At 31.5% G+C, this 12,830-nt stretch overlaps 1 protein-coding gene across 1 annotated transcript; it reads left to right on the top strand.

Annotated features, from left to right (window-relative positions):
- The first annotated feature begins 7,676 nt into the window (after positions 1–7,676).
- On the top strand, positions 7,677–12,137 carry LOC106381692 (GDSL esterase/lipase At5g45960). Its single transcript, XM_013821617.3, has 5 exons — positions 7,677–8,045; positions 8,124–8,254; positions 9,766–9,999; positions 10,522–10,792; positions 11,768–12,137. The coding sequence occupies exons 1-5, from the start codon at positions 7,739–7,741 to the stop codon at positions 11,962–11,964; spliced, it is 1,140 nt and encodes a 379-aa protein (XP_013677071.2). The 5' UTR covers positions 7,677–7,738; the 3' UTR covers positions 11,965–12,137.
- The last annotated feature ends 693 nt before the right edge of the window (positions 12,138–12,830 follow it).

The raw sequence follows: 12,830 nt of genomic DNA, 5'->3' as shown, positions 1-12,830 counted from the left end.
ACATGAGGTAAACAATCTTTCCAAATTTTAAGATTTTTTTAATGATTTCACGCAAAAGAGTAGACAAAGATCTATTTACTACTTCAGTCCGTCCATCAGTTTGTGGAGACAAGTAGTAGAAAATTACTATTTGGTTCCAAGTTTAGCCCACAATGTTTTCTAAAAATGATTTAAAAACTTAGTATCTCTCTATCAATTTTGTGACCGATTATGAAATGAGTCATCTTAGAAAACCTATCAACCAAAACAAAGTTAGAATGATGGAAAAGGCAGAAGCATGTACATACTTTTGGTTTAGTTTGTGGTCTTGGCTTAATTGCAAGTAGCACACTCATTACACAAATTTTCCACATCTTTTCTCATTCTCGACCAGTAGAAGTGCTTTTGCAAACTCTTCAAAGTTTTGTCAATGCTAAAGTGATGCATCAATCCTCCTTCATGTGCTTCTCTAACAAATAAATCTCTCATAGAACAGTTAGGAACACACAGTCTTGATTCATATAACAAAAATGTATCATTCTTGAAATGTTTCTCTACAGCAAATTTATCATAATTAAAATATATTTCTTTAAAATCAGGATCAGTTTCCTAGTATGACTTAATCTGTTCAAAACTAAGAAGTTGAGTTTCCAAAATATAGAGAAGAGTGTATCTACGAGAAAGGGCATTAGAACCACATTCTCCTTACCTTGTTTTTACTGAATGACATAAGGGAATATTTCCAGAAACTCCACCCATTTGGCATGTATATTTTTGAGCTTTTGTTGACCCTTCGGGTATTTCAAGGATTCATGATCGGTATGAATTACAAATTCTTTGACCCAGAGATAGTGTTGCTAAGTTTGGGGTGCACAGATCAGAGCATGGAGCTCTTTGTCAAATGTTGGATAGTTCAGAGTTCCACCTACAAGCTTCTCACTGAAATAAGCAATGGGTTTCTTTTCCTGCATTAGAACTGCTCCAATACCTACACCTGAAGCATCATACTCTATTTCTAAAGTTTTCACAAAACCAGGAAGCATAAGAAGTGGTGCATTAGTCAACTTTCCTTTTAGCAGATTGAAGGCTTCTTCTTGAGCTGAACCCCAAGTGAATCCTATATTTTTCTTGATCACTTATGTGAGAAGTGCAGCAATGGTGCTAAAATCTTTCACAAATCTCCTGTAGAATCTAGCTAAACCATGAAAGCTTCTTACTACTCCCATGGTTTTAGGAGTTAGCTAGTCTTTTATGAGATTCACTTTCTTTTCATCCACATGTATGCCCTGAGAAGTCACAACAAAACCTAAAAAAACAAGGTTATATGTTCCAAAAGAGCAATTTTAGAGTTAGCAAACAAGACTTCTTTCCTTGGGACATCTAAAACCTTTCTCAAATGTTCAACATGATCAGACAAGTTTTTACTGTAAATTAAGATGTCATCAAACTAAACCATGACAAACAACCCTATGTAAGACCTCAGAACATGATTCATTAGTCTCATGAAAGTGCTAGGGGCGTTTGTTAGACCAAAAGGCATCACAAGCCATTCATACAAGTCATGTTTTGTTTTAAAAACAGTTTTTCATTCATCTCCCTCTTTCATTCTAATCTGATGATACACATTTTTCAAATCAGTTTTAGAAAAATAGCAGGATTCATGAAGTTCATCTAGCATTTCATCAAGACGAGACACGAGATGTATGTTCTTTACCGTGATATTATTGATGGCTCGATAGTCTATTCTCCATGTTCCATCCTTCTTTAGAACAAGTAGTACATGAACATCATAAGGACCGATACTCTATCTTATGTGTCCTTTCTCCATAAGTTCAGTAACTTGTCTTTGAAGCTCCAAGGTTTCTATAGGGTTGGAACGATAGGGTGGTCTGTTTGGCAAAGAAGCTTCTGGAACAAAGTCAATCTGATGTGCTATGCCACGGATTGGAGGCAGACCTTGCACATTTTCGTCTGCAAAGACATCACTATACTCTTGCAAAATGAAATCAAACTCACTCAGAATAGCATGTGCAATGTCAGAAGATGAGGTTAGTGTTCTCTTGTAAACAAACAAAATCATAGTTTGTTGAGCATTCATGTTTCTCTTCACCTCAACATTTTTTATAAAGAAATTGGAGTTCCCTACCTTATGGTCCTTGTCGGCCTCTCCTTTTCTTTTCAGTTGGACATGGTCAAGGTGAATTTCATGAGGTTATAGTGGGACTAAAGTGATCTCCTCCATGTTGTTGAATTCTTGTATCTCTAGACGGTCCTGAACATCTCTGTTCAAGCCTCGCTGAAAACCTTAATCATGAGAGTTTCCATCTCCTGAAAATAGTCTTCAACACTCTTAGTTCTCTGTGTCACCCTTCTGAGGGTCTTGTGAAGATCTCTGCCATAGTGACTTGGAACAAACCTAGTTTTCATGAGGGTCTTCATCTCATACTATGAAGTAACTAGTGCAATTCCACTATGTCTTCGCTTATGCATAATTTGTTCCCACCAGTTGAATGTGTATTCACTAAACTCAGTTGCATCAAACTTCACTTTCTTCTCTTCAGTGTAGTTTTGGCACTCAAAAACTAACTCCATCTTCCTTTCCCATTCCATGTAAGCATTAGGGTCATTATGACCAAGGAAATGTGGGATTCTCAGCTTGATGTTACCCAGGTTGTTATCTTTTTTGTTTGTGGGTTATAGTTCCTTCTTGATCTAACATCACTCTTTCCCGAAGATGAATAAGCATCATCTGAATCATCCGCTCTGGTTTCTCTTTTGGTTCTTCTTGTAGGTCGATCAGTAGCTATGTTTCTAGGCCGTCTAGTACCATAGAATAAATCATTAGCTTCATCTTCTCTTCTTTTTAGATTATCCTGAACATGCTTGGTAATTTCAGCTAGCATGGTTCCTGCAAAAATCAACAAACTTTAGTAAATCACATAACTCTCTCTTTCTCTCTCTCACGATTTCCTTTTGTTCTCTCAAAATTTTATGGTGAAGGTGACTCAAAATTTTGTAACCAACTCAATCAAGTGAAAGTACAGAAACTCAAAGCTCCAAAGAGAAAAAAAAAGATAGATAGATTGCAAGATTTTGGATGAGCAAGTGATTTTACCAAACTTTAGTCTGATTTCTCCTAGGCTAAACTTGATTTCTCCTAGGGATATTATGATTTTTCTTTCTTTTCAAATCAGATTTGGCTCACTTGCAAACAAATAGACATAAAAGATATTGATAAGAATAGAAAAATGTAGAAATAAGAGATGAATTTCGAAATTCCCAAAGAACAGAACTTGAAATCCCAGAAAGCTGCAGACTGATAGATTAGAGATTGAAATTGAACTCATAACTGGTTGATCAACAGAGTGGTTGCTCTGATACCACGTAATGACTTCTTCCCAAGAATTTATACTCTGGTTTTGTTGGACCTAACAGAGACATGTTGATTGATGTTTTAATGGTTGATTAAGATTGATAGATGATCGGCCAGCTAACTAGCTTCCTCCGATTTGATGGTTGAATGGGTGGAAGGATTCATTGGATTTTTTGAGGTTTCATAATGGCCTCAGGTTAACCTCTTTCAGGTTCTCTGGATTTGACATACCAGTCAACTAGAGAGTTTGTTGATTGTTTTGGGTTCACACACCTCACAATCAGGTTGTTCAGAGAACAATTGAATCACCAAAGAAGGAATTTGTTTAAGATAAAAATGATGATTAAAATTTAGAATGAGTTTACACATACTCTTAATAGAAAGAAAAGACAAAAAAACAAGTAGATAGGTTGCATGATAAACATAGAAAACACAAACTCAGAAAAAAGACATATTTAAACTAGCTGTTGTAGGAGACAACTAGGTAAATGAAAGTGGTTGGCATTGATGGTGGTTTGGATAAATTGCTCTTCTTCACTTTCCTGGCTGTGAACAAGGCAAGCAATCTTCTCAATCAATTTATGGGACTTTAATCTCGTAATGGGTCCAACAGATATTGCAAATGGATCTTCTTTCTGGTCACTAGACTTCTTTTGGACTGAGAGAGACACAACTTTATTTTGGGTCTGTTCCATATCATCTTCTTCATAGTCACTTGGTAGTTACATCCACTCAGGCTCATCATCAGGTTCATCTAAGGTTGGCTCATTGATGTGCTCAAATTACCCCAAGAGCAACTCTCTCAAATAAGAGATCGATTGCAGTACTTAAGGATCGTATCCACAAAGACTCGATATCTCACACAATAGACTTGAGTTTCAGATCAAGCTAGGTCAAATAATATATAAAGCAATAAATAACAGGAGAGTAAATAGATGAGTTTTTTTGTTGATTGAATAGGGGTTGTTAGACTTAGGGTTTCATTCAGGTTATCATAACTCAATATATAGATGCTAAAGATTGATCCTATAACTCGATTTCTAATGAAAAAGATGACCGGCTGTCGCCGTGAGTCTAATTTATTGACTAAGTCCAATGTCTCAGCTGACATTTGTTAACACGAATCGAGGATTGATCGATGCTATTGAGTTAGCGTCGATCGATGCTTCCTTAGGCAAGCGTTATCGAACAGATCGATTGGATTCACTAGTCCTACTAAATCAGCTGCCACATGTTTCTAGCAATTCTAGCTCAAGAGAATCTATTTTAATGCAGAACCTACTATTGTAGTTGTCCACAATCCTAAGTTCAGGGTTCTACTTAGCTACTCTAGACACAAGAATTAATAATAATTCTAATGAAGGATATATTATGAATTCACCCTACTAGTTCTACAATTTTGGATAATCCATCAATACCCTAATTAATCCCTAAACCTTGCAGGTGATCTACTTAAACATGATAGTTGTCATGGAAAATCGTAAAATGGATAGATAAATAGAATAAATAGAAATCAATAATAAAACTAAAGGAGTTTCAGGATGATTTTGAAGGAGTTCATCTTTTCTCTCCTAACCTAAGACTAAGAACAAATAATATAATAAAGCTTAGAAAGCGTGTAGAGTGTGTAACTGTCAACAATGGATTAGAAAACACATAAATAAGATTTTAGGTCGTTTAGGGGTATTCTAGTAATATCTGGTGACATCTGGGCCCAAGTCGGTAAAAAAATATGTTATTCCCGTCTTCTGACATCAGTGTCGATCGACACAAAGTCTGTGTCGTCGATCGGCATTCCTTCATATCTTCGACAACTTCTTCTCACGAGGCAGACATACCACTCTTCAGTAAATCGAGCATAACTTTAGATCTAACCGTTAGATGGACCTTAAACCGATGGCATTGGAAAGATAACTTAAATCTCTATCGTATGGGAAAATAGCAGCTAAATCTCATCATTCGAAGGTCTCCATCCATAGCTAAACTTCTGACGCGTCTGTGCAGTTCTACACCTCAAATAGTTTCATAATCACCAAGGTTCTCAACGTACCTAAACCTTTTAGTAATTTTTAATCAAAAGATTTGTTTAAAAGTTATTTAGTAAGAAGTAGATATTATTTTTTTATGCTGGATAATTATGTTATTACAACTATGAGAAATTTTACAGACAATTCTACAACCGACGATTTTACAGCCGATAATTCTACCTGTCGTATGAGGATTCACGCCTGGCTGCATCACTTGAGCCGTCCTATGGGATCTATGCTTGACGGTACTCCTTGCGCCATGCTGCAGATCTCTTGTAAGCCTTTTTTCCTTTAATTCGCATAATTTCGTCTTCTCCGGAAATTGAAACTCAGACTTCTTGGTGTATAAGCATTAATGTACGGCTCTGGGTCCCCTCATACAAAATTAGTAGCTGTACTATAAATTTAAAAGAAATTAATAAACACCCGCAATTTACAACATTTAATGTAGCATTACAACATTTAAAGCTTTCACCTAAATAATACAGATACAAGTTGTTGCATTTCACTAATCGATCCATGTGATAATTCATGGAAATAGATAGTTTCTGATTTAGCAGTTTTTTTTTACGGTAACAGGGCAGTTTCTATTTTCGTGTTATCAGTACTCTTTCCTTAAACTAAACTTTGTTTTGTGAATTTTTTGGTTGAGTAAAAGGAAATATATCTTCAAGAAATTAGTACTACTATCATAATTATTTGATGGGACTACTTCCATTTCTGTTCGGTTCTTGATTACATTTTCCTTTTGAAATATAGAAAATAGAATCCTTACAATGTATTCTGTGGATCGTTTGGTTTGAATCGAACCTTCGGTTCAGAATCAGTTTTGGATATAAATTAAGTTAGATGTAGTATACATTTTAGTAATTTGAGACTGAACAGAAATAAAGCTCTTGTGAGGAAGACGAAGTTGAGAGAATTTGGAATGTATTGAATAGTTTATATTAAGTAAAATGTCAATGTACAAGTGATTATATACAACTAGGGGGGGGGGGGGGGGGGGGGTGTAATTATGTGGTCACTTATATTCGTTAAAAATACTATTCGGTGTTTATGTTATATGTAGTAGTGATATGTTAATATATTTTGTTTTTGTTTTTTCAATAATGTGTTTTGTGTGTACAGTACTTGCTAGTAGTGAAGTGGGTCTCTAATGTAAAAATATATTGAATTTCAATAACTTTGCATTTATGCATTTGTTGATTCTAAGATTAACGGTTTCAGCATCAAAATTATCTTTATTTTTCATATTTTTCATATTATAACTTTTAAGATATTTTTTGCCTTCTTCCCATATTTTGACATTGAGTCGTCAACATTTATGTATTTTGTTTACCTTTCTGGTATGCGGTTTTTCTCACAATCACCGAAAAAGACTCACCTCTTGTTGTTCTTTATCGCCTTCTTCACTTTGAGATTTCTGGTTCCTGAGCAAATTTACTAGACTATTAGTGTTGTTATAATATTTAAACTAGATCTTAACCCGTGCCTCCGCACGGGTATTTATTTTTAATTTTTGTAAACGTTTAAAAATTAAATACATACATTATTGTACTAATTAAATTAGAAGATGCTAATTAATTAAATATAACCGAGTTAGTTTTATTATTCTGAAAAATTTAAACCATGTTGATCAATTTAATTTTTAATAAACCAATAAATTAATCTGACTATTTTATAGTTTTTTATAGATTGCAAAATTAAATTTTTTATTTTTTAAATAAATGAATGATTGCATATCTTCTAAATTTATTAGGTAGTTAAATATTAGGCAATTTCTTAACAATTTTTATGGAAGTTGATATTTATAAGGTGGTGGCATAGGTATGTAATATTTGTGGAAAACTAAGGATTAAGATTTATTTGTACTTCAGTTTTAATAGTTTAGATTTGTGTAATAATGATGTCTTTATGTATCAATTTTTTGTTTTTTTAAATTAGTTTCTTGTGTAATATTCTTGTTGTATAATTCTAGTTTTATAATATTATAAATCTTTTTAAAAAAATTTTATTTAATTTTAGGTGTTAAATTTGAATTTTTAAAAAATACATGTGAAATATTTATGATAAATAAAATGAAAAGGATAAATAAAAAATGCTTAAGAATAATAAATATGATGTTTAATTAATTATAATGACCTAAATGCAAATAAAAAGATGAAACTTCAAATTTAAAGTTTTGAGTAGTGAAGATTTGAAGTTTTTTTTTGCAGAGCAAAAAACTCTATATTTGAAGTTATAGAATTTTTTTTGGAAATGCTCTTATAAATAACATTGGGTATTTTATTATATTATGTGCTTACACTTGAAGGTATCAACCAAACTTCTCATTTGTCTCCATTCCAAACGTTCACAAATGAGAAGTCATCACACGCATTCTTCTTTTTCCTTATCTTTCATCTTCTTGTTCCTATTCTTCAATATCTTCTCACTCTCCACACCAAAACTCGAACCCTTAAAACCTAGTCCACTCGGATCATACCATCAACGTAAACAACCAGTCTCAGCTATTCTGGTTTTTGGAGATTCAACCGTGGATCCTGGCAATAACAACTACATCGAAACAGCATTCAAATGCAACTTTCCACCTTATGGGCTCGATTTCAAAAACAGCATTCCCACCGGTAGATTTTGTAATGGTCGACTGGTGACAGATTTCATCGGTTAGTATTCATATACTATTTATTTGTTTTACTGAAATATCGTGATTGTATAGTGAATCTCTAATATCATATGTACAGGTTCATACATCGGGGTGAAGGAATTTGTGCCAGCATATTTGGACCCAAATCTTGGAATAAATGACTTAATGAGTGGAGTTAGCTTTGCTTCAGCTGGTTCTGGATTTGATCCCCTCACTCCAACCATTGGTGTTAGTATCCAGTCTCTTCTCTTTCTATTTATTTTATTTTAGAACACAATTAAAGAAGAAACGATATTTATTATATATGCGTCTTTATGGTACTATAAGTCTATAACCATTTGGTGCTAATGAGACTTCCAAACGGAGATATATTACGTTTCAAACCTAGATCTAAGATAAATTACGTTTTCGAAGGACTATAAATTTAGGATAATCAATGATGTATAATTATTCAACTTTCTTTATTGTATATGAAATATTACATTCTTCTACATTCGAGGATATATATTTCTATATATCATATGAACAAAACCAATCATTGAATTGTTGGGCCAATTTCATTTAATTCTAAGATATAAAAAAAGTTGTAAAACCTCATAAATTTTTTTATGTAAGAAAAGCTAATGTTTATTCACGGGCCGGTAGGTTCGAGAATGCGACAAAGAAAACTGAAACTAATAAACTAAGAAACACCATCTTAAATCACTCATTATTGAACGACAAAAAGATAGCGACTTTTGGCATTTTTAGCTAAGTGCGTGTGTATATTTTATAACCATAGGATACCAATTATCCAAAATTATCGCGAGTAGACTCGTTGAAGCCAAATAAAGCGAGTTTTAATTTTGGCCCTCGGCTCTCGTGATTTATTGATCACCTTTAAGTCTTTTCATCTTCACATAGGAGTTCTATCTATGGCCAGGTCCAGTTGTTATTTTGAGAACTAACCATTAAGAAATCAGTTATACATCTAGCCGTTTTAGCCTTTTTATGTTTAACGTAGAATCTTTTTTTCTTTAAAATAATATAACAATTTGAAAATTTATTAGTATTATTATTTAAAATACGATAAAATATACCAATTTAAAATTTTCATTGCAAGTAAAATTGCTAATTAATAATTATAGTTATTTGGACCCTGATTCTGCCATTATTTATTCCAACTCAAGGATTATATGCCAAATTTTTGCCCAAAAAACCTCAAGAATTATATAAGTGTACAGCTAAAAAAAATTATATAGTTTGTAGTTATAACATTTATGTGAAAATTAAAATACTAAGATTTTAAAAATTCAAAATATAGTAAGAACTTCAGTTATTAAGTCGGTGTTTATTATTTAATGCTTATTGTTATGATACATATATATTGCCTCCTTCACTGTGATATATTATTCCATAAAGAAAATATTTAATTTCAATCTATCAGTAGTTAAAAGCAATATTGATGATTTGATATATCCAATATTTATACTATTAGTAATACTTTCATATAACTGATGATTGATGTAATAATGTTCAAACGAACAACATGAGTATTTGCATGTAGATGCATTGTCTAAACACAAAATTTGCATTAAGATGCATGGTCTGAACACAAAAAACGAATAGAACCATATTAAAATAAGGGTTCTAAAAGGTGAAAGTGATATTTATATTTCAGATATTTTTCTTTTGCTTATCAATCTATTTTTAAATAATTAATATATTGTGTATTGTTGCTTTCATTGGTGGGGCGGTAGAACGTGATAGACATACCAACTCAACTGGAGCATTTCAGAGAATACAAAAGAAAATTGGAGAGCAAAATCGGAAAACAAAATATGGAAAAACACATAAAAGAAGCTATATTTTGTGTTAGTGCAGGAACCAACGATTTCGTTATAAACTATTTTACAATTCCAATTCGAAGGAAAAGTTTCACTATTGAAGCTTATCAGCATTTCGTTACTTACAATCTCAAGCAATTTATCCAGGTAATTATATTTTTATTTTTTTGTAAATGTTTTCAATTGTGGATGTTAATATCGAAATTTTTTTAGTTGTAATAATAATTTGTAGATTATGGCTATACAAAAAAATATAACTTAATTTTGAGTGGTATATCGGTATATGTTTGATTTATAATTAAATAAAAGACATCTTGTGGTATTATAAAATGTCAGTAATTAAACAAGAAATATCTCACCATTGTTTTCATAAAATGTCAAAATATTACAAATACTAGGTTTATGAGAGGTAAGTAAAAGTTTAGTTAGGATTCTAAAAATCAAAATCCCTTCCCAAATAGTTATGCAATCTTTCCTGAATCTAAAATTAGTAACACTTTTGGAATATTTCGCACCTTACTAAATTTTTATGTGTTTTTCCATATTTTGTTTTCCGATTTTGTTTGGACTTTGTTTTTGTTTGGACTTTGGACATCGACCGGTTTAGTTTGATTCTACTACATTTCTTATGATATATACCTTTTATATTGATGGTTATATAACGGTTAGGATCTATGGCATGAAGGAGCAAGGATAATAACGGTGGCAGGTTTGCCACCAATTGGGTGTTTACCAATTGTTATAACTGTGTTCTCCGGCGAACCTTTGACCAACCGTCGTTGCATTGACCGTTTTTCCACCGTGGCCATAAACTACAATTTTTACTTACAAAAAGAATTGGACCTCATGCAAACAAGTTTAGCCCATCTTGGGTCCAAGATCTTTTACCTCGACGTCTACAACCCAGTCTATGAAATCATTCTTGATCATCGAAGATTCGGTAAGCAAGCACATCAACCAATTAATAATCTGGATACAGTTTTTGGGATAAACAAGATAATAAATCCAAGATAGAAAATAGACTGCAATTTAAGAAATTTGAAAATAGTATTTTTCTATCAAATTTTCAGGCTTAAGAGTTTATGTTTTGGGTTTTTATTTTGATGCAAGTTTTAGGATTTATGAATTTGAAGAATTGATGTTAATTTCCGTTGATATTGAGTTCTTCTTTTTTTTTTTTTGACGTCAAAAGACTATTCTATTACTCAAACTTGAGGTGGTCTGGGTAACCAAACCGGAATAGAATTGAGTTCTTCTTTTAACAGAAATACTAGATTTTGACCCGCTTTCAAAGCGCGGGTTTATTTTTGTTTTTTTCTTCAATTGATAAATATTTAGTAAATGTCACATTTTTATATATTTGTGTTTTATTTTATAAAAGACTTAAAAATTTTATCTTTATTTATCGTATTTCATTTTAAATGACTATTTATGTTAAAAAAATTAAACTTTATTTTTTTAATGAATTAAGTTGATATAACTCTGATAAATTAATTTTATTATGGGGTTAATATTTTAATTAAAAATTATATACTTTTAATAAAGATTTATACTTTTCAATAAAAAAATTCAATTATTTTTATGAATGCTTAAATTATATTAAGAAAAGAAAAAAATAATAATTAAGAATAGTTGAAAAAAATTATTTGAACTTGGACTCAATGGCCCAAAGGAAAAAAAAAGTGAGAATTGAATCTGATTTTTTAATAGGTCCAAATGGTCCAAGAGAAATTTGATTTGGGCTGGATCCAAAAATAATGACCCAATATAGATTTGTTATTAATATTACTTAATTACCCTTAATGAAACATGTAATGTTAGTGAAGGAAACATGCCCCTAAGGTAATTATGACAATAGGATCCTGCTTTAATAGTATAGATATATACAATATTTATATATATTTGTATGTTATAGGGTTTGAAGAAGTGAGCAGGGGATGTTGTGGAATTGGTTACTTAGAGGCATCGGTCTTGTGCAATCCAAAGTCATATGTGTGTCCTAATACATCTGCTTATGTCTTTTTTGATTCCATCCATCCAAGCGAGAAGACTTACTTTATTCTCTTTAAGGCACTCCGACCAATTATTGATTCCTTTCTCGGTTCTTTCTAAAAATTATAATTAGTTAATAGTTAATACATCTGATTATCACTATTAGCTAACTGATCAGTTGAGCTTAAATATTTTGATAAGTATTCTTGTATCATGTTTGGTGATGAAATGTAGTGTTGGTTTATGTAATAATAATACAAATTGAAATCAAATGAAATTTATGTGTTACTAGATGTGTGTTTCTTTTGTTCCGTTAGTCATAAAAACTAACTAGATTTTGACCCGCGCAGGTGCGCGGGTGTATATTTTGAAAAATATGTTGATATTTGTTTTTCATGTAATTATTAGGATTTGGAAAAATGAATCCGAGGAACATAACCGATACCGATCCAAAGATATAGTACCAAACTCAAACATAAATTGATTAAATATTCTAATTATTCAAAATTTTGTTATTTAGAGAACCGAATCTGATCCGAACCTAAGTATTTGGGTATCCGAATTTATCTAAAAATAGATTTATATACTTATATATTAATTATTTTTAGATTTAACGTATATAAAACATCAAAAATGATACTTTTAAATTGGTTTAAATACTTGAAAATATATATAGATAGTCAAAAGTAAATATCTGAAATAGTTAAAGTATACTCAAATCACCAAAAATACTTAAAATAATTATTGATTTCGTATCCAAAATTTTAAATCAAGCCAATTGATATGTTAAGCTTAAGTATTATGACATATGTTATTCAAATTTATACGTAATATATTATTTTATTTATACATTTTGAGAAATTTAAAATATATAATGATTTAAGACTTTAAAAATAATTTAAATTAGTTATCCAAACCCAAACCAAACCCGCAAAGATCCAAATCGAACTCAAACCAAAATTTAGAAACATTCTAATAAGGCTGAA

Source organism: Brassica napus, chromosome A2, assembly GCF_020379485.1.
Source record: "Brassica napus cultivar Da-Ae chromosome A2, Da-Ae, whole genome shotgun sequence".
NCBI lineage: Eukaryota > Viridiplantae > Streptophyta > Magnoliopsida > Brassicales > Brassicaceae > Brassica > Brassica napus.
This window is presented reverse-complemented; position numbering and strand designations above follow the sequence as displayed.

Coding starts and splice junctions, on each gene's coding strand:
- LOC106381692 (XM_013821617.3), top strand. CDS start 7,739: ATGAGAAGTCATCACACGCATTCTTCTTTTTCCTTATCTTTCATCTTC. Junction 8,255..9,765: donor CCCTCACTCCAACCATTGGT/GTTAGTATCCAG, acceptor GTGGGGCGGTAG/AACGTGATAGACATACCAAC. Junction 10,000..10,521: donor ATCTCAAGCAATTTATCCAG/GTAATTATATTT, acceptor TATAACGGTTAG/GATCTATGGCATGAAGGAGC.